Consider the following 21,276-nt stretch of genomic DNA (forward strand, 5'->3'; position numbering starts at 1 on the left):
CTCTGACAGGGCTGGGTACACACCAAGTGTATGGACACCAGTGACCCATATTTTAAACTATTTATCCCATCCTGTGGCCACCTTCTCTGCCCCTCACTCATCCACCTCAGCTGGTTCCTTCCAACATTCCAACCCCCTGTGCAACTCCTAACAACAGTCATTAAAAGCAGCTAAAAAACCAAATATATCCCTCTTCCTTCTCCCATTGCAATGCTCAGTTGTAAAAATATCCAGTCTTGGATTAAGGCCTCTTGTTTTGTGAGTCATTAAAAAAAGAAACTTTAAAACCACAGGACAAAGCATGTGCTTCCTGACAGCAGTTATTGTAGTAAGGGGTTTGATTCATGTGAGCTTTTGGGAAAAGGCAATGGGAAGAGTTGCAATAGCATATGAGATACAATTTATATCCTCTGACTGCTGTTCTGCTGGATTCACAATAAAGAAAATCTTGACTATATTCACAGAGTAGGATGAAAGGATGAAAGTCACCCTTGGATGGTCTCGAGACCAGACTGAATAAAGTCCTGAGTAACCTTGTTTGACCAATAACTGACTCTGCCCTGAGCTGGACCTTGGACTGTGATGTCCTGACGTCCCTTGAAAGCTGAAATATTCTAGAATGGTATGATCTTAGTGCAAAACAATAAAGAACACCAAAATAGAAATGTTTCAATCAGTCTTGATTCCTGTATATTTTTCTCTGGAAAATGCAAAGCTACTCTAATAGCTTATAGGTCTTGTATGCTATAGAGGTTTCACTAATGCTCATGTGGGTAACATACAAGTCTAATTTCCTTTTCCTAGAAACACAAATAGAGGACTAGCACTCTATCCTATTAAATATGTACATTTTCTCCATTAGCACCTTTGTGGTAGCCTAAGTAACCAGCTTTTATACTTCAGAAGCAAATACTACAAACCATATCAGAAAGTCTCTAGATCCAGTCCTGAAACTGCACTAACAAGAATCTTGAGGTCTTTCCTCAGCAGTTCCTGGTGAACTAATCACAGTAAAATTCAGTATAAAAAGGAGAAAGGATGAAGGAAAGATCAGTAACACAAGTCCAGAGCAGTAAACATCATAAATAGGTGTATTGTTATGGGTTGGATTCAATTGCTAATGTTCATAATTGTTTCCTTGTACCTAAGGAGGATGCAAGAACTCATTGTCTTTGTGAAACAGGCAATTAAAATAGAGGTGACCTCCAAAGTTAAAGCACAGACACAAGTTTCTACCTTGGACAAAGTCTGCTTAGGAATTTGAAGGATGTGGGTGGAGAGGCTTTGCTGACCTTTGCTTTAAAGAGAGATGAGTGTATAAAAGAAACAGAAACTGACAGACCAAGGTGAGAGGCAATGCCAAGATTCAGGAAAAGTCTGTGGGGTTTTTGTCCTAAGAGAATAAATAGAGTAGCATCTATGATAACTATCATCACTATGTTCTTTTGCTATCTGAAATAACCTGACTGAATTTTGTCTGTCTGGGGTTCAATATCTTATATATAAAAGGGTGTCATTATTTTAGTTATTTAGGAGGCTTCAATTATTGACAGTGTTGAACACATCACAAACCACCTTCATAGTGACATCTCTGTGAGAGAGGGAAATGTCATGAACCATGTTCTACAGGGAGGTCACTAAGATGGAAAGATGGGACAACTGACATTTAGAACATAAGGTGGGGGGTGACTAGATTTGAAACAAAAAAACCCTTAAAGCCCAAACAAAGCAAAGCAAAGACTAAAACAGAGGAGCATTTGCTGTGTCCAGTCATGGATGTGGAAGGAGACCTTTTGATCCAGGAGACACAGAGTGCACACCCCTTCTCCTCACATGCTGAGGTAAAAGGATGCTGCTGCAGTTGTGGCTTGAGAGGGACAACAGAGGAAAACCATGTTCCTTGGACTAACTGTGAATGGAATAGTTATCCCTGTCACTTCTAAAAGTCCAAGAAATTTTCTTTCATCAAGACATGGCTTTAATCCCAGCAATGCAGTAACTGCCCAGCTGGTCCTCGCGGGCTTCACTGGGGGTCCTGGCTGGCACAGAGGCTGTCCCAGCCCCATTTTGTCACACACAGCTGCAGGGGAACATTGCCAGCTGCTGCTCTGGGAGCCCTACCTCTGCATGCCTCCAGCTGTCCTGTCAGGACTTTGCGGATCTCTGAAATCCAGGTGTTCTTCAGCTCAACAGAAGATGCCTGAGAACAAAGAGGACAAGGCAAAGCAGATCCAGTTAAAACATGCTCCAATCACTGGGCTGCCCTGACCTACACTGCTCTCAGCTTTGCCAAGGATTGGAACACTGCGGCCAGCTTTGAGCAAAAGAGACACTCCTCAACATAGAAAAGTTACTACAAATCCAAAGTCCTGTCCTTGCTTTTCCAGCATTCCAAGGAATTTTCTATTACTTTATTTCTTCTTTTGGCCAAAATCCTGACCATTTTCACAATAAATTAGCCATTTCAGTGCCTTTGAAAGTGCTTCACCAATAAAGCTTTCAATGGCTATTGTTTCTGGAGCATACAGGACAGTGAACATTCTTAAAAACAATTCACTTGAAAGGAAGTATAGCCCTTGAAGACAAAAAGACTTGTCATTACCTGAATGATATAGACTTCTTCTCTGCCATTATACCAGATCTCAAACTTCTTATTATCCCCTTTTACATTTTCTGTAATGCCCACAGTGCTCATCTGTTTCAAAACAGAAAACAAGAAGCTGGAATCTGGAAAATATCAACAGTCTTTAAACTTGATCCTCTGAGGAGCATTTTTAAAAGGCCGCATTCACTTCTGACACCTTTGGGAGTCATTAAAAGTAAAATTCAGAGCATGTTATTTCTCAATATCTAATTTGTCATTTGTCTTTTTGATTGCTAAAGGGAAAAAGAATGTTCAAAATTAACCCAAACTAAAGTCTGATCTTGAATTTATCTTCTTTTCTTTTATTGCTTGATCTGTGGATCAGTTTTCAACCCCATCCTGGCTCTTGTTCACCTTGATAAATTTTCAGTTTTAGGACTGTTTTTTTCACTTGCTATCACTGACCTGTTGAGATGGGAGAGGAAGAGGGATGGAATAGGGCTTTGTGAAATTTAATGACCAGTCTGCAAATCCAGAGGACACAAAAGACCTGAAGAAAAAAATTTCTAGATTTCTTAAATGAAAAATTCTTAATAACAGTCTTGAAGTTCAGCTGCTACTAACCAGCTTTTCATTTTATTACTGTATTTGCTCATGCCTCTTGTTCACATCCACATCAGCATTAATTTAAAGATTTAGACAGTGTTATGCCACCATTCCTTCTATCTCTACAGGAAGAAACTTGAAATACTTATATGAATTGGTTTGAGCCTTGAAGCAGGTTCTGTTACAATTCCTGCCTGGGTACCCTGAAATAAGTTTGGAACATTGCACTTGATCTGTGTTAGTTGGTTAAAGTCACAAGTGTCACACCAATGTGCTTAGAGGGAAAATGTGGCCTACTTGTGATTGCCACCTTAAAATGCCCTGACTCATATCTGGAAATTTCACTCTTGCAAATAAAAGGGCACTTGTACTGCACTGATTCATCTGTAGGTGTTACTGCCACAGAAAATATCAGTTCAGCTGTGCCAATAGTAAAATTTGCCGTAGAACTGCACCTGGAGGATGCCTGTAGGCAGAGCAATGACAGATGCAGGTCCATTCAGTCTGGCTTCTCTTTATCTTGCTGGGCAAGATCACACAAGGTGCCCCATTGTGTCAAGTTGCAAAGAACGAGATTCACATCTGCAGTTGCAGGATAGCTTGGTCTGGCTGCAGCCCAAAACTAAATGGGAACTGTCATTTATTCAGGGGTGCAAGACAGCTCCAGATATGTGCACCTTCTTCAAATCCCCATGTGGGCACATCCCTGCCTGTGAGAACACCAGACTTATTTCCCTCCCCCACCATTACTGCATTTATTACCTTTAATGAATTTTTAAAGCTGTATGAAGCTGTCTTCTCATGGCCATCGGTGTTCTCCTCCCGTTTCTTGCAGAAAAGTAGCATCTTTGTATAGAGGAAGAGGTGCCTCTGCATGGGTTTGAATCTAGCCAAGTCCTTCACCTTGTTGTGCCCCTTCTTGTGGTCAGTCCATACATTGAAGGAACCCTGCATCAACAGCTTGCCAAGCTCACTGACATCCCCCTAGCAAGCAAGAAAAAGAGAGAGCATAGATCATACTCAAACCAGGGTAGACCCAGGCACAATTCATTCCTCTGCTGGTGTTTGAGGTTCCAGGCAGAAGCATCCCTTCTGTTGGAGAGTGCACGTCCCCCTGTGTGGTTTCTTTCCACAACCATTAACCTACTGGTTTCCATGTCCATAACTCCCAGTTTGTCTCCCCACACATAGTTAGCATTTAAGATCCACCTCAAGATCTCTTTGGATGTGACACACAGGCTGTCCCCTCTGGTGACCTCAGAGGAACCTTCTGCTGACCAAAACTGGGTTTCAAGGCCCGACTCCAAGGCAGTAGGAAGGGCCAGTGCAATCCAATACCCAAACAAAGGCTTTGGCTCTGGAAGATTTAGTTTCAGTTTCCACTCTTGTGCAAGCTTCCTCCATCCCTGGGCAAAACCTTGAAAGAGCTCAGATGCCTGAAGTCACAGATCAGTGCCTAGAGCTGTGTAGGTATGTAATTCCCTCCTGTTTCAAAATAATCTTTACAAGCTTTGTCAATAATTTCTTGGCTCACCATCTGCAAACTATGCAACACTGCACAGCCCTGGGCAAAGAGGGAATGAATGCACCAAGGAGCCATAAAAGTACCTGCGGGAGAGTGAAGCTAGGCAGGAACAAGACCTTTCTAAATTAAAGCTCTTGTCTGAAGGGAAAATACTCCAACTGATATAAATATTTAGCTCAGATGCCACCAGAACAATCCCACATTAAGAGTGGAGGAATGTGTGTATATAAGACATGGCAATGCCTATATGGTAATGGGATTCAACAAATTATGATAATCATAACTATCTTAACACAAGTTTTCCTAGGAATGCTTTGTATAATAAGTTGAGGGAATAAGCCCAGTGCATTATTAAAGTACTTACTTTCAACATTTGCATGTTCTGTTGATTATAAGGTGAAGATGTTGGCTCCAAGTGGGAATGTCTCATTGCTTATACTAATAATTGCTACCTGCTCTCCCTCTCACTCCTCCTCCTCTGCCCTACATTCAACTGCAAAACCAGAGCTTTATTTGGTACTTTTACACTCTATATCAGTGTATTATTAGACTCTCCAAACCATTCAGAAAACCTCAGCAATTTAGATAAGTCTGTCATCTCTAATATATAGACCCGGATCTTGTCTTTGTGCATACAGGACTGGGGGTGTTTGTATTTATATGTGCATGTAGGTATAAACTGCAAGCCTGTGAAAAGCACATGGATATGCAAAGCTAAATTAAAAAAAAAAAAAACACACAAAAAACCCACAAGCATATTTTCTACATGGTTCTGACAATGGTGAGAGGCTCCTGTCACTCCAGGCACTGTCCAATACAGCACTGAGATCCAGAAGCTCAGTTCAACTCTTGTGACAGGTCTGTCTTTCCAACCTTGAATCCCTTGGGATTGGGATAATAGTGAGTGAAGTGAGAGACAAGAAAGAGACAGACAGGGATGGCACACTGCAGCAATCCCACAGCAGACTTTGAATATTAGCCCACAAGCACTGCACTGTCTTCAGTGTAGGCAGCAAATAGGAGGACACTGTTTCTGGTAATTTCTGCTAGTGGACAGCAATATTTTATCCTAAAGGAAGTTTATTTAAAGTGGAGGATTTGATCACTATCTCAAATATAATTACTCCCTTTTTTTTTTTTTTTTTTGTGTGGTTTTACCTAAAAATAAAAAACATACACCAATCCATCCCCAGACTTACATGTTAGCAATTTCTTACACAAGAGTTCAGCTCCCCAAATCTGCATGTGCCCAAGTCCAAGAAACAGAATGTGCAGTTGGGAGCATTCACCAGCTGTCCCAAAACCTGCTTCCCTACTGCCATAATATCCCTCTCTGAAAGGTTTTCCAGGCAAGTATTTCTATCATGGTTGTGTGGGAAAGACTCCACAAGATGGGGTGTGGTTTCATTGTCTATGGGAGGTGTTTACTTGGCACCACAGCTGAGCACCTGGGACAGGTGGAACAAGGAGAAGAAATTACTTGGTACATCCTCTCTCACACTTTTACCCCATTTAAAAATCATGTAACAAAACATCTCAGGAATGCTGTCAGCATTGGGCTAAACAGCGGCCATGTCCTACTCTGCCATGTCCTACTTTTGCAGTTCAGCTAAGAAAGCAGAGGCAAAAATCTAGTCCTTGGAGTTACTATCTGGTATTTTATGAAAGGCTGGAAAATTCAAAAGTAAAAGTCGAAAAGGAACAGGAATGTTTTTTTTTTTTTGAATTCCTGAGTACAAAACTACTCACACTTTAAAGCAAGGAACAGACAAGAGGATGACCTCAGCATTTATAGGGACAGGAATCTGGATAAATCCCCCCTACTCAGGATAGTATGTTACCTTTCTTGGAGAAGCTCTTCTTCCCTTCCCTTTACAGAACTGTTCTGAAATAAATTTTTTGGTTAATTGCTCTAAGTACATACATTTAAACTGAGAAATACAGGAGGAAAGCTATCTTTCTCTTTGGGAATTAATAAGAAATAGTGGAAATTAGGAGGTAGAAGGTGTGCTGTATCTATGATACAACCTTCCCATGTCCATGTTGACTGGTTCAAGTCTGTAATAATAATATAGAGGCTCTAAAGAGTTTTTCTAAAATGAACTAAAAGGAGTCTCTGAGACACTCAGACTTAGCCATGACCAGAATGGATTAAGTATGCGCTGCTTTATTTGTCAGGTTGAGGAGATCTCAGATTGTATTTATGACCTGTGGTGTTCCTCTGATCCACAAGCACCACACCTGTTCAGTGTTTGCCAGTTCAATGAGGTGGCCACTGCTTCACCTTCAACCCAGTGCAGCCACTGCAGGCAAAACTCAAATTCTCATCCCAAATGTAATGCACAGTCCACATCTCCAGCTGTGTGCAGCAATGGATCTGTGACAAGCAGTTAAATGAGCAAGCAACTGCATTTATTTATAAAATCATGTTGGCAGCAGGCATGGGTTCCTCAGCTACCAGATGCAGATGCACTTGCACAAAAGAGAACTATAGAAATCAAAACTCCTGGGGCCACTCCCATCCTGATAACCAGAATAACTCTTCCCACTCAGACATTGTCTGTACAGACCTCAGCACCTTCTCAGGAAGTCAGATTTTGCACAAAATAGTTTTTCTGGATTAAAGCCTGTTACTGTGATGTAAGAATTCTTTGAACAATACTCAGTATATTGTTTCTTTCTTGACATTTTCACCCTGCAGCTATTTCAAAATGGGCAACCACATGATTCTCAGGCCTCATTTTGTCAGGCTTATTTCTCCTTTATGTGTCAATCACTTCCACTTCTCACTCAAGGGCTCATTTTATGTAGTCAGCACTAGTTCTTGAAAGTCATATGACTTCAATGGAGCTTCTGCAGAGACATACATTTGTGCCCTTTGATTTGTATCGTGGTTGTTATTTCACATTTCAGATAACAAGCTTGCCAATCACTGGCACAGATTCCATTACCCACTTTAAATGAAAGCCACATTTTTCTCCCTAAGTGCAAAAGACTTGAAAACACTTGAATTGCACAGGAGCTACAAAGTTTCAGCAAATTTCTTAAGTTAGTTTTGCTACACTTGTACCTCTCACCTACAAATGAGTTTTGGGTGCAATTACTCAAGTCCTGCATTTGCCCCATTATGCCCCCACATTCACACCCCAGCTCCACATGACAGGGGTGCTGAGATGTATTTTTGGTCATCACAACACGCCTCTGAGTGCCACCTTTCAGGAATGTGGCACAGGCTCCATAAAGCACAGTACCAGCCACAGGCACAGCATGGTCAGTGGTGAGAGGAACATGGGATGGCTCAGAGCAGAGGAGGAGCAGCAGCAGTTACCTCATATCCTGTGATTGCTATCTGGTGCATGGAATCATTTACTGATTTGATGATATCAAGCACCGTGGCCAGGGCTTCTTCCAATTCAGCAGTGCCTTCTGAGTTCTTGCTGCACTTCAGCATTTCCTGGTTAAAAAAAGATATGGGGAATACTTGAGAACCTCTGATACTAGAAGTCACTGTAAGACAATCCTCCTGGAATTTGTGTTGCATAAACAAAGTAGCAGAACTAGAGGAAAACAAAAGAGGAACAAAAAAACCAAAAAAACCCCAAACATGACATTCATCAGGGTGGTCACTGAGGACATACATTTTGATCTTTTGAACATTTTCAAGTTTAACGGGTTCATTAAGATGAGACAGGACCATTGTGACATATTTACAATGAACTCCTTGCATGCCATAGAATTACACCCAGGGGTTTTTTTCTTCACATCTGCTAGAAAAGAAACTCAGTATAATTATTTCAGGTGTTAGACAGTTCCCCATATTCTTCTGCAATTAGTTGCACAATGTACTTACTACCACTGTTAAAAATACAAATTAATTTCTAGTCTGAATTTGGCAGGTTTGACATTCTGCATTTTGAGTTTGGAAATCTTTTAATCCAAAAGCTGAGGCACTTGTGTTCCTGTAAAATAGGGATGCAAAAAGGTATTTCCTGCAAACCTCAAACAGCAGCAATCTGTCCTCAAGTGCTTGGTTAACCAGGGATTAGAAGGTAAAAGCAGGATGCATTCTGACAGTACCTGCTGCACATTTTCCAGAATGAGGATGGATCTCCTGAGATGTGAGCATGCTGCTTTTATCAGCATGAGCACATTAGCTAAACTGATTGAAACCAGAGGGTTGCAGTGATTGTGACCCAAAATTCAAATCCAGTCTGCCCAACACTCAAGGCACACAGCTTCTTAAACACCTGTTTGCTACCAATTTTTCTCTGGCTTCTATTTTTCTACACTTTTAAATGCTCCTGCAGCCAGGGAAGGAGTGCACCATCTTCCCAGACCTCATAAACCCTGACAAAGTAAATGCCAGTGCCAATGTGTTGTTGCTAAGTACGAAACTGGTCTGACCAGCTTCAAACCCCAATGGCTGAGACCTGTTTTGCTTGAGAATTTTACTCCTTGATCTAATCTTGGGTATATTTACAGTCATATTTCAAATTAAAAGTAAAATCTGGTTTACTCTTGCTTTCCTGGAGACCTTGACGTTTTTTCCCTTCTCACAGAACAGTTTCAAGAAACAGAGTTCAAATTTATTTCTGGACTATGTTGATGTAAATCTACTGGAACACTGGAATCAGTGATATTGCATCCTTGTCTATATCCATGTTCAATATTTGGATTCTATAGTTTTACATGAAGTCAATAAGCAGAAATACAAGAATGGCCAACCAGGTCCTCCCATGGCTTATACTGGCACATTTTGAGCAGTGCCATAGTAACTATTAGCAAGTTAAATGGCAACCTAAAATCTTCATTGCGAACTTCAATGCTAAATTTCATGAGAGTACATAACACCACTTTAAGCCCAGAGGCTTGAGAACAGCATGTAATTCACCTTCATGACCTTCCCACAGGGAAAGTCAGTAAATATTATTTTTAAGAACTGAGTAGATGGAGAGAGACATTTAGGCAACCAGCTTTAAAAGAAAAAAAAAAAATCATTGTTTTGAGTGTATATATTTTCTATTGCCTTCAGATCAGAGTTTCAAACATGGACCACTCATGTTTCCAACCATTTAAGAGTAAGTTCACATATTCACTTCAGGGAAAAATGACAGACAATGTGTTCCTGGCTGTGTCTTTTAAGAAGAAGCAGCAAAGGGAGTGGCTCCCTCTGAAAGGTTTGAGTCACAACCATGGGAAAATATTACTTCAGGGAGCTGAAAGAGTTCTGTTAGATGTTACTGACAGGATTTAAGGCATCAGTTCCTGTTTTTAAATTGTAAAACTGTATACTGATACAATAAAACCAAGCTCAATTTCTGTTTAAAGATAAATAAAACAATAAAATACCATCTTAAAAAATAAGTAAAATATTTTATATAGAAAGAGCTATACATGTAATAGCATACTGCTATTACTTAGTATAAGTACTGCTAAGTAATAGCAGTTCCCAATCTAAAATAGATTGGGAGCTATGGGGAAAAAGTCTAATCTAAAATCTAAAATAGATTGGGAACAGGAAGTCCCTGCACAAGACTGTTTTCTACCATTTACAACTAAAAAATGCTGAGTATTTGCTGAAGAACTGAGTAAGGATTTATTTCCAGGTAGTCATGACTGATATGCAATTCTGGAAGTAAAGCAAGCCATACATTGGAATTCTTTGCACTGTCATGAAGGCATTACCTTTAGCAGCAGCTGGTACTTGGTGATTCTCTGAACTGGCTTTAAGAGATAAGCATCAAGTGAGAGCTTATGATCCAATTTACGCTGACATTCCTGCAGGAGACAACACAGAAGAAAAATAAAATTGTTTCTTGAAACACAGGCAAGTCACCAAGATCATTATCATTTGACAATCTGAAGGTTATAAGTCTGTGAATTAATTGAGAGAGAAATTTGTTCCATCTGCATAGGAATTTCCGGGTTACTTATCCCACAGTGAAAATCTAAACAAAGGCTAATGTTTAGGTTCCACTTGGTGTTGAAATCTGGCATTCCCTGCTGATGAGATTGCAATCAGCTGGGATTTGCAAAGCAGCCAGCATTCTTTTGGTGTGGGTATAGCCTGCCGAGTCAGGCTCCCATCCAGGAAATCTACCCACTGCTCTACCTGCCCAGTCTCCTGTAGAGAACACCTTGACACACACTGGGCACCTGTCATCAGTGTAAAAAGCATGCAGGAAAGTTTGTGTTTTGCTCTAGGTTTTCTAAAGAACAGAGATACACAAGGAAAATGAGCTTTGAGGGTCTTGCACCGAAATTCCACCTGAAAAAAGATGCTGTCTCCACACTGTCTCCAGAGAGCTTCAGACCTTGGTTTGTTCTGACAGTACTTTTCATATATTTGGAGGTCCTCCTTCTGCAAGAAAAGAAGAGTTTAGGTAAGGGAAGAAAAAAAATCCAGAGTGTCTTTCTTGAATCACACTTTTTCTTATCTTCCATCCTAAGACATGAAGTAACTATTACATGGGAATAACTCTGTATGTAAAAACACACTGAAACCACCAAACGTGCTTTTTACTTCTGATTAAGTTAAATACAACTGAAAATGAGATATTTTTTTCCCCCTCACTTTTCATACAAAGCAAGGAGACTGCAGACTAGAAGATAAATAATTTAACAGCAAAACCAGTATCTTTTTCAGGGAGGTAAATTGATGGTTTGGAGAAAAAAACAAAACAAAAAAAAAAGAAACATTAGAAATTTAAACTTTATTAGCAATTTTATTAACAATACTGGCACAGACTGTAATTGTTAATGATGACTAAGGTTTAGCAGTTCAAAAAACTTCAAAAATAGTGTTGGCTCTCAACAGTACAAGGACAAATTAAAAAGGAGGAAGTTTGTCTTGTTGATGTCCCAGGCCAGGCAGGGGAATGTGCTTAAACCTTGTCCTCTCCAAATTAGAAGTGGGTAGATTCCCTTTATTTAGCTTTGACTACACTCCAAGTGCTCTCACTGAGGTCCATGGCAAAAATCTCCCTGGCTTCAGTGAAAACAGAGACAACCTCTAAAAAAGCCCAGAAAGGGTGTTCTGAGCTCTGTGGGCGGATGCAGGGATGGATGCTCCTCTGCCAGGACCTGGGCTGGCTGCCTGGGCACCCAGGTGCCCACAGGGCAGTGCCATGGGGCTCCTGAGCAGGGTTGGCTGTGCCTGACCAGCCAGGAGCCTCCCACCTTCATCTGCATCTACCCTGCCAGATTTGACCTCAGCAAATCAAAGAAAACACCAAAAATAAATCTCAGCAATTCCTGGATTGTTCCTCTGCGCTCTCAGCCCACCAGGCAGTTCCCATACACTCCTGCTGCAGGGAAATCACTTCCTTCTGTACAATTACCAGAAGAAATCAGCATTGCTGCTGTCTTCCTCCACAGACCCATCCTGACATCACCCTGATGAATCAGCTGGGAAATCAGAGCTCTGCCACCTAACACCACACTGTGTCAAGGATTGTGCAATACAAAAACCTCTTCTGTTGCAACTCTATAGAATATTTATGGTGCTGTTTCAAAATAGGTGCAGAGTTTTCTTCACAAAAATTTAATTATTTGTACATGTTGCCCTGGAGGGAAGTTAGCAGGCGGTAAACCTCACAGAACCAAAAATAGCAACAAAGTATAATCAAGCATTACAATCTCATGCTAGCCCACAGAAACCTAACTGGACTGGGTAAGAAGAACAGAGAGAGCAATAGACAAGAGAACTGTAAGAAATAAGTGAAAAAAACCAATTTAAACTTAAAGAAAATTTACAATTACCAGCAGTTTACCAGTAATTTGCCATAGTAGAACCACCCTATGCCATTGCAATCTACTGCTGCCTAAATCAGTGACACCTGCTAAGGCAGATGCTTACATATTTAATTACAGCTTTAAGTTTTGCAATAGTCTTAGGAATAAAATTAGGCTCGGACTTTAAAATGCCAAGAAATAATTATTTGTCTAATTATTCAAATCCCAGTCTTAAATATTCCACACATCTCTATTTTCACATGCAAAAGTTCTGACTTCTTGCTGGTACTTTTACACCATGCTCCTCTCTCTTGCAAAGCTTTTCCTTTCCACACTGATTTGGACCCTGAGAACTCTGTAAGCTCCAATGCACATGGCATATAAGTACAGTTCCAATTATCTTTTTGACTGCTGATTTATGGATAATTTTTGCATTAGTCTAGAATTTAGACCATTGAATCAAACTCACAGGTTTCTGGTCAGCTGCTACTGTCCTTTCACAGGTAGATTCCTTTTCTAAATGCTTCTTTCTCCCTGAATAACCAAATGTCCCAACTGCTGGTTCCTATTAAACTGTTCCCTATTTTAAAGTTAGCAGTATGAATAAGTGCAGAGAGGTAATCCACAGTGAATCACTTCTGCCAGGAACTTCACCTGGCACAGTCTGGTAAGCAGTCTGACACACCTTTGGTTCCATCCTGGGCATTCTTGCCTTAGTTTGGTAAGGTTTCCTTCTTCACAGCCCTTTGGAAAGCAAATCAGCCCAGAGTGTCCCTCCTGTTGCTGATAAAGCACCAGAAGACCTTTCTACAAAGAATTCTGTGCACATCCCTCCTGTCTTTGAATGCTATATAGTCCTTGACCACACAGAGCTCTAAGGAAGGTCAAGCATCTTGGTGATGGCAAAATAGCTGCCATGTGGGTAAAATTAAGCTGGCTCACTTGTAATTGAGCTCATCTGAAGATCATGCCCTAAACAAGGTCAGGCAAAGTGGAAGGGAGAACAAGAAAGGCATTTCTGGCTCATCTTTTACCAGATTCTGCTGCCATGTGCTAAGAGACAAAGTCAGAGAGAGACCCCACAGGCTGTTTCTCCCATCACCTGAGATGCAGGGTTCACATTCATGGTGACAGCTGCTCAGGTGGCATTGGTGGAGCTGGGAGGGTGTGTGGGGACATGGCAGGGGATGGAGTGACTCTGGCACCAGAGTGTCTCACTGCAGCTCTCAGGATACTTTCAAGCAGCTCTGGAATCAGGGCTGAAAAGGCCCAGGGTGATCAGACAGAGTAAAACTCTTCAAAGTATGAATTTTTAAAAAACTGTCTATTTCCAATCATAAACCCATCCTGTTATTGTGGCAGGAGGGTCACACCCATACAAAGGGGGAGAACCTACAAGAGTGTGAATTCCTCCCAGAGCTCAGCATCACTTGGAACAGCAGCTGCTTCTGTTTGCCCCTGTCACTGCAAGCACAGCCATAACTCACAGGGCAGCCAGAAGCCACTGCTCAGCAGGAAGGCATAAAAAGCTGCCAAATCATGGGGAACACAAACACACAACCAGACTTTTGTTTGTGCCTCCCAAAGGCAGTCCAACAGAAACAACACATTTCTGGACTTTATGTGGCTTCTTCTAAAAACAGAACATAAGGGCAGGAATCAAAGGTGCTACTGTGTGAGCAGAGGCATCTCAAGAGAGGAGCTTGTGCTTTCTTAGTGTGAAATTTGAAATAGGGAGAAAGCAAATGCACAATTTAACCTCTTATTTGATAGACTTAGGGTGGTTTGACAAGGCCACAGAAACTGATGAGCTAAGGTGATGGAGGGACTGGTTTTTTTTCACTTCATACCTGAACCCCAGCTTTAGTGCTGTTTTCATATTAGTAAAATAATGAGGAGAATTCGGCTTAATAGCTGTTTTCACAGAGAGAAAAGCTACAATATTTAAATATGGAGTTTGAACCTCCTGCAGAATCAGAACATTTCTATACCAAGAATTTTTATTTAGCTGCATTCTTTAGGGATATATGCAGCACATGGACTATTTTACATTTCTTGGGTTTCAGAGGTCTGCATTCTTCAAAGACTGCTTTTCCTCATTTGCATAATGATTTCACCACAGTATTTTCCTGCCCAGCATCTGAATCCTAGGATAACAACATATGCCTTAGCAGTGTCATTTACTCAAGCTCTAAATGCTAAGCTGTTCAACAGAAAATAATCCAATGGACATATAATCACATTCACACTTGTATGATTCTCTCCAGCCTGACCTGTTTGTAAATTGGAAGCATACTCTTTGCAAGTATCACATGCTCAAATTCCCATTAAATCTCAGTAATAATGTGGAAGTGCTCAGCACCTCTGACTGGTTCATCTAAATTTGTCTGTATTTAATGTGTGCTCTGGAAAAGCAGCAAATGCTACCTGTATTATACAGTGGAAGCAGGAGGTACCTTTGACTACAGTGGGCAGATTTTCCCATTTCTCATACCACTTCCATTTCCTGTGCAAAACACAGAGCCTTATTCACAGAGTTTTGTCAAACCCTGAAAGCAGTAGCAAACCACCAAAACAGATTTTTTTCCATTAGTAGGGCCCCTGAAGGAGTGCTACATAAACAAGCACCTTTGCTTGTGTGCAGGAAAGAACTAATGGTCAGGCTGAGTGGGGGAGGAGGGACATCACAGGGAGCTCTTGGAGAGAGCTGCAGCACTTGGGCACTGAGAGTCACCTCAGCAGAGGGGAGAATGCCACTGGGTGAGTTTTGTGGAGAAGTAAAGGGAATCGACCTCACAGAGTCTTTTGGGGCTGGTGGGTCCATGCAAGGACAGCAGCATGGGACAGTTCTAGGGGACCAAGTGTCCTAAGTTGTGCAGAGAAGAGAGAGATAAGATAAAGCAGGAACAGGATGTGTTGTCTGCACTCAGAGCAGCCTGCTGGGACACCGATACCATCCTCTGCTTATTTACTGCAGGGTGGTGTCTGGGTTACATCATTCTACTGCTATAGATGTGAAATAGATATGAAAAGCATGTCAAACATTTGGATCACTGTTATTGGTTGTTTTTTTTCTTCTAAATGAGACTTAAAATACTTGTAAAACACTGGTAACAGATCTCTTCCTGTCAGTAAACCAGGTAAAGGGTCAGATATCAGAATATATGCTTGGTAACAGTGGCTTAATTTGGGAATACCTGCTTAGAGGAGTTTCCCTCATTCACAAAAACAAATGGACTGAAAAGATGGGAGTAAATCTGTAATTACTGTAGGATAAGACCATAGATATTCATTCAAACCTGAAAAAGTATATACTTACTCTTTTCAAAAAGCATCGGGCAAGAAGCTCAGGGTTTTCAATGCAATTTTCTATCTCCTTAAGGAAAATCCTGAGAGGGAGAAAAAGAGAGTAAAGAGTAATGTAAAATCCCATTCACATTGTATGTTAGCTTGTGTAAATCCAAATTAAGCCTTCATTTTTGTAATATGAGGAATCAATGGGGAAGGTAACATACCAAGAAATACATATTTTAGAAAAATGGGATGTGGCTGCCACCTGATTCCCTAAATCACAAATATTATCATATTTTATCTGCGACATATGATTCCTTTGGCTGTTGAAATTTGTTTCATATCTGTAAACCAAATACCTGCTTTCCATTTGGGTATGAGGATTTTTCAGAACAGCTAGAAAAGACAGGAATGCTCTGTCAGATGTAGTTGCTCAATCAGCAAGCAGTGAAAATATGGGATGTAGTCCAAAGGCTTCTGCAGTGACAGTGGACGCAGGAAACTTTCAGGGAAAGAAAGACTGGGCTTGCAAAGGGAGAGGAATATTCTTCTCCAAGTGGGAGACACAATCTTTGAAAATAATATATAAACTGGAAAATAATTTTTTCTACTAGGTATTAACTACTCTGGCATAATACTAAGACTTGCAAAAGAGATTTTTTAAATTTATTTTGTTCAACTATTTGTTACATCTTACAGGCAATTATTATTCAAAAGAATTCCTAAATTCCCACTTTGGTTACAGTGACAGAAAAGGACTGGACATGATGGTGGCACCCAAGGATGCAGGACAACCACCAGTTCCCAGGTACCTGTTGTGGAAATAGTAGATTTCTGGGAGGTTCCCAAAAAGAACTTCCTTCTTGTTCTGAAGTGCAGATGGAATCAGATGTACTAAATTGGGATTGTCCATTTCTGAAGCATACCCCTGCAGAGAAGAGTGGAAAATAAAATCATCCTGTTTTTACCAGGGAAGAAGTACTGTGTTCAAGGCACTGGAAAGCCCCAAAGTTCATGTGCTTTTGTTCTCCACAGAGCAAACAAAGCTTCTCCCATGCCTGCTGCTTTGCTGCTCCCATGAATTCCTGATGTTTCTGATTTTCCCCAGAGATTTTACCCTGTAACTGTGCAAACACATTTTAACCACAAGTGAACAAGTCATGAGGTTACAAAAAAATGGACAAAATTATGTCTCTAGGATTCAAAAGCCATTTGGGTCATGTAGGGATGGAGACTGCTAATATTGACAGACAGATATCTTTCTGCTACCCTGCTTCATTGCACAAGAGTTAGTTTAGATTTATTTGTTGGACTCTTTTTTTTGTTTCTTGTAAAAACTGTAGTGTGTTTCTTCAATAATAACTTTGAGAAAAGAACATTCAGACTTTAAACTCAAGAGTAATATATCAATTACCAGAGCTGCCAGCTCCCATTGAACAAATGCAATGAAGAATCAACCACACATCCCAAAAGTCCCACCCAAATATAAGCATGATTGATCCCTACTCAGCTCCTGTCCTCCCACAGATTGGGGACCTCAGACTCCACACACACTGAGTATGCTGGTATCCTATCAGTTTCAAAAGCTCAAGAATTATATTTGCAGCATGAGCTTTTTTTTCTGTGTTTAAGCACAAAATGGGACAATAAAGAAGAGCAGGAGGGGTGCCTTCCTCTTCCTTAATCATTTTTCAAATGCAGATTCATAGAATTTAGCGTGTGGCCCCATGGACATCAAAGTGCTGCTTCTGAGACCTATTGGTAATATTTTGAAAATACATTATTAACTCTTTCTCTTTCCATAACTTTCAGAACCATGCAAACTGCCATTCTGTGGGCTTGGGCCAGAGCAGGTGCCTTTTCCTTTAAGGCCTGAGGCAGGATGTTCCAAACATCCTTCCCATTCTCCATCTCCAAGGCTGAGCTATCTTGCCAACACAGCCTGTGTGTTATAAACAGGAGGTGGGAGTGCTCAGCCCATGAAGGATGTGCACCTGCAGTGATGACTTAGAGGTTAAGCATCAGAAAGTAATTTCAGAAGACTTTCTTACCTCTATTATACTTTGAAGTTCTTCCACATAAACCCGTTCTGTTTCTATCAGCTCATTGATTATGTGGCTGAAAGACAAGAAGGTAGAGAGTTATAGTGTTAACCAAGCACATGTGAAAGAAAAGAAATAGAATTCCTTATATATTCCTGTTTATGCCTTTGACTACACACAAAAACCCTCTGAAGGTCATTTCTCAGTTCTTCAATCCTGGGCCTTGTTGATAAGATTAAAAGACCCAAGCACATCTTGGACTGTAATTTTTTTCAGCTCATTTTAAACTTCAGCTTGGATTTTTCTGTCATTTTTATACCTGCAAATTGGAAAAAAATTTTCCCAAGAAGAAAAAAAAAAGTGTTTTTTTCTAAGAATAACTAATACTGAATAAAATGAAATTGTACTTCAGAGTTATGCTAATGTTTCTGATTCATTTCTTTTATAAAATAAACAAAATCAGTGGCTAGACTTCCATCCTTTAATACAATGCAAAAATTATGTCAGTCTGAAAATATGAAAGTAGATTAAATTTTTTTACTACATTTTGAACATTTAATTCCTAGCATTAGTTTAATGCTTCTAGGTAACTTGAAAACATATATCTTGAAGATTGCTGACATTTCACAGAAACATAAATGTAACCAATTCACTTTTGAACAAATAGCTAATTAGATTTTAAAATAAAATTGCATTAGATCCCTTATGGTTTTGTGCATCAAATGTTCCATATTATCTAGAAAGTGTTGTCTTTATTAGTGTTACAAACAAAGTTTTCAGGGTAGCTCCTCCAGAGGTGTGAGCAATAGGAAAGGACAAGTCCCTGGTGTTCTTTTCCTGGTCTGTGCTTCTCAAGAGTTTTTAAGCACAGCTATCTCAAGCCAAAACACATCCCCAGAAGGACACTAGGGAATAATGTCTAGAGGAACTGGAGAGTGGCCAGCCATGAGCAGCACACAACCTGAGGCCAGTAAAGTGTAGGCAATTCTTGGCATCAATAGCAGCACATGCATTCATCCAGCATCTCCCTGCACACACTGCCTGTGCCTGCTTACCTGGCTCTGTGTGTCACACAACAGCCACACCATCAGCCAGACCCTGCTTACCTGGCTCTGTGTGTCACACAACAGCCACACCATCAGCCAGATCCTGCTTACCTGGCTCTGGGTGTCACACAACAGCCACACCATCAGCCAGACCCTGCTTACCTGGCTCTGTGTGTCACACAACTGCCACACCATCAGCCAGATCCTGGTTACATGGCTTTATGTGTCCCACAACAGTCACACCATCAGCCAGATCCTGCTTACCTGGCTCTGTGTGTCACACAACAGCCACATCATCAGCCAGATCCTGGTTACCTGGCTCTGTGTGTCACACAACTGCCACACCATCAGCCAGATCCTGGTTACCTGGCTCTGTGCGTCACACAACAGCCACACCATCAGCCAAACCCCATCAGCCCTTTAGATTATAAGTCATGACTGTACTGTTGCATCCACTCCAAGGGGATTTCCTTATTCTCCACATTTTTTTAGGATGTCCTTTTTGGGGTTAAAAAAACAATCCCACTTCTGCTAAAGCCTCATTTGAATGGTTTGGTCAAGCATTTAAAAATAAAATAGCCACATTTCAGCTAGCAGTTTGACATGCAAAAGCACTGACTAAAATGTTACTTGGCTACTACAGTAGATTCACTGGTTTCCTTTGGACTTCCCCAGCCCTTTTTCAATGAAATGTGGTTTTGTAGGCTAGCTGGGGACCACTTATTCACGTCTCAAAGGCTATTACTCCTTTATGGATCGCTGCTTGAGAAACATTATTAATACTGAGAAAACCAGACTTTACCATCAACTGATGTTTCAGATTTTGTTATAAAATAGCTGGGATTTCATAGCTGTCTTGGCATAATGCCTTAAATTGCAGTGTCAAGCACAAGGTAGGGCAGTGGGTGAGGGCTGGACCAGTGCTCCCCTGGCCACACTCAGGTCCCATTGGCCACTCTTGCACTGGCTGTGGGCTCCTGGCGACTCTCTCTGCTCTCCCCTCAGGTGTCCCTAGTTTGGGAGACTCCCCCAAAATGTTCCACTGCTGATTGGGCCAGGACTGGAGCTGCTCCATGACTGTCATGGGCAATGAGGGGAGCTTAGCACACACCTGCTGCCACTATCACATTTAACAAAAGTATGAGGCAGCAATTGACAGGATTATTGTCACAGGCAGCTCCTCCCATCCCCTTTTCCCCTTTGATATGCCTAGGTTAGAAGTAATTTTTAGTGTAACTGGGATGTGTGAGGTAAAGGGGCAGGGGAGGACTTCCACACTGTATTGTTCATTCATTTCAGAGAAATTTTACAAGAATTTGAGGTTTGCATGGCAGCAGTCCAAGCACAACAAAACTCTGAGCTAGCTGAAGTTTATGGGCAGTTCTGACAAGGATACCTCCTCACCAGGATCATTCCCAGGCAAACTGGCCATCTCAGCAGGGATGGTAAAGGATTAGGCATCTGACCTAAAGGTCAGAATCTGAGAAATCCCTAAGTCCTCTCTGTAGGCATCCTTGTTGCTAGTAAAACTCGTTCCACTCAAGTGTACTTCCTCCTTGCCCCATGAAACAAAGAGATTCATCAAACTAGCAGAGTTAGCCAAAGACAGAATATTCTGGTCCCAGAATTACCTGACTCAGTAGCTTTCCTGGCATGGAAATAGTGATGTGCCCTGCTCAGGAGGTCAAGGCCAGCTCTCCCTGTGGAGGGAGTCAAACATGTCCTAGCAGAGGGAGCTCAGCAACCAGCAGCCTGGCAAAGCCCTGAGCATGGCAGGGTCCCTGCTGCCACTCCTGCCTGGCAGAACTGGGGTGTGTTTGTGGCAGAGATCACACACAGGCTCACTGATACCACGTTGTGAGATGTTCCTCCAGCAAAGGAAACTTCTTGGTATGGAACTCAATTACAATGCACGAACTAGCTCACATTTCCTTGAATGATTGATCTGGGTTTCTAAGGAAACACTGTGGCCTTGGATACACCAAGACCGCATTTCCCGCAAGGGGGGTTTTACAGAGGTGCCATTTGGGCTGTTTTTTCTCACTTCAGCAGCTGTGATATCCTGTGCCCCTGCAGCACCACTGAGATCTCACACATTGAGCCACTTTTCATGACTCCCAGCTTTGAGAAGCCCTGAAGTGCCAGCACAATATGGATGATAAGAAAGAGAAAGTAATAAGAAAACAATTTCTGCTTTGTCAATAGTGCTGTCTCTGGCAAGTTAGTGATGCCATGCTGCAGTGAAGAAAAAAATTATTTCACAGAGGAAGCTCCTCAACAAGGTTTAGAATGTAGGGGCCGCAATGGACAACAAAGCATTGGGAAAAGCCTTGTTTTTAGCCAAGGTTGTAAGTGGAACCTTGAAACTGAGGTAAACTCTGCTATTACCTATCACCCTTGACTTTTAGAGATGCATTTCTCTATCAGCCCCTGCCTGTGCTGGTATTT

General features: G+C 41.3%; 1 protein-coding gene across 5 annotated transcripts in view; it reads right to left on the reverse strand.

Moving 5' to 3' along the window:
* MCF2L2 (MCF.2 cell line derived transforming sequence-like 2) overlaps nucleotides 1-21,276 on the reverse strand; it is a 151,495-nt gene that overhangs the window by 22,173 nt on the left and 108,046 nt on the right. For all 5 annotated transcript variants that reach the window (XM_058030763.1, XM_058030766.1, XM_058030765.1 and 2 more), the window contains exons 16-24: nucleotides 17,792-17,858; nucleotides 16,553-16,668; nucleotides 15,769-15,838; nucleotides 10,984-11,076; nucleotides 10,401-10,493; nucleotides 8,044-8,169; nucleotides 3,953-4,174; nucleotides 2,603-2,695; nucleotides 2,122-2,200 (exon numbers count right to left, since the gene is read on the reverse strand). In XM_058030763.1, the coding sequence (XP_057886746.1) occupies nucleotides 2,122-2,200; nucleotides 2,603-2,695; nucleotides 3,953-4,174; nucleotides 8,044-8,169; nucleotides 10,401-10,493; nucleotides 10,984-11,076; nucleotides 15,769-15,838; nucleotides 16,553-16,668; nucleotides 17,792-17,858 (959 nt within the window). The remainder of the gene's footprint in view (nucleotides 1-2,121; nucleotides 2,201-2,602; nucleotides 2,696-3,952; nucleotides 4,175-8,043; nucleotides 8,170-10,400; nucleotides 10,494-10,983; nucleotides 11,077-15,768; nucleotides 15,839-16,552; nucleotides 16,669-17,791; nucleotides 17,859-21,276) is intronic.

The sequence above is a fragment of the Melospiza georgiana genome, chromosome 10 (assembly GCF_028018845.1).
Source record: "Melospiza georgiana isolate bMelGeo1 chromosome 10, bMelGeo1.pri, whole genome shotgun sequence".
Lineage (NCBI taxonomy): Eukaryota > Metazoa > Chordata > Aves > Passeriformes > Passerellidae > Melospiza > Melospiza georgiana.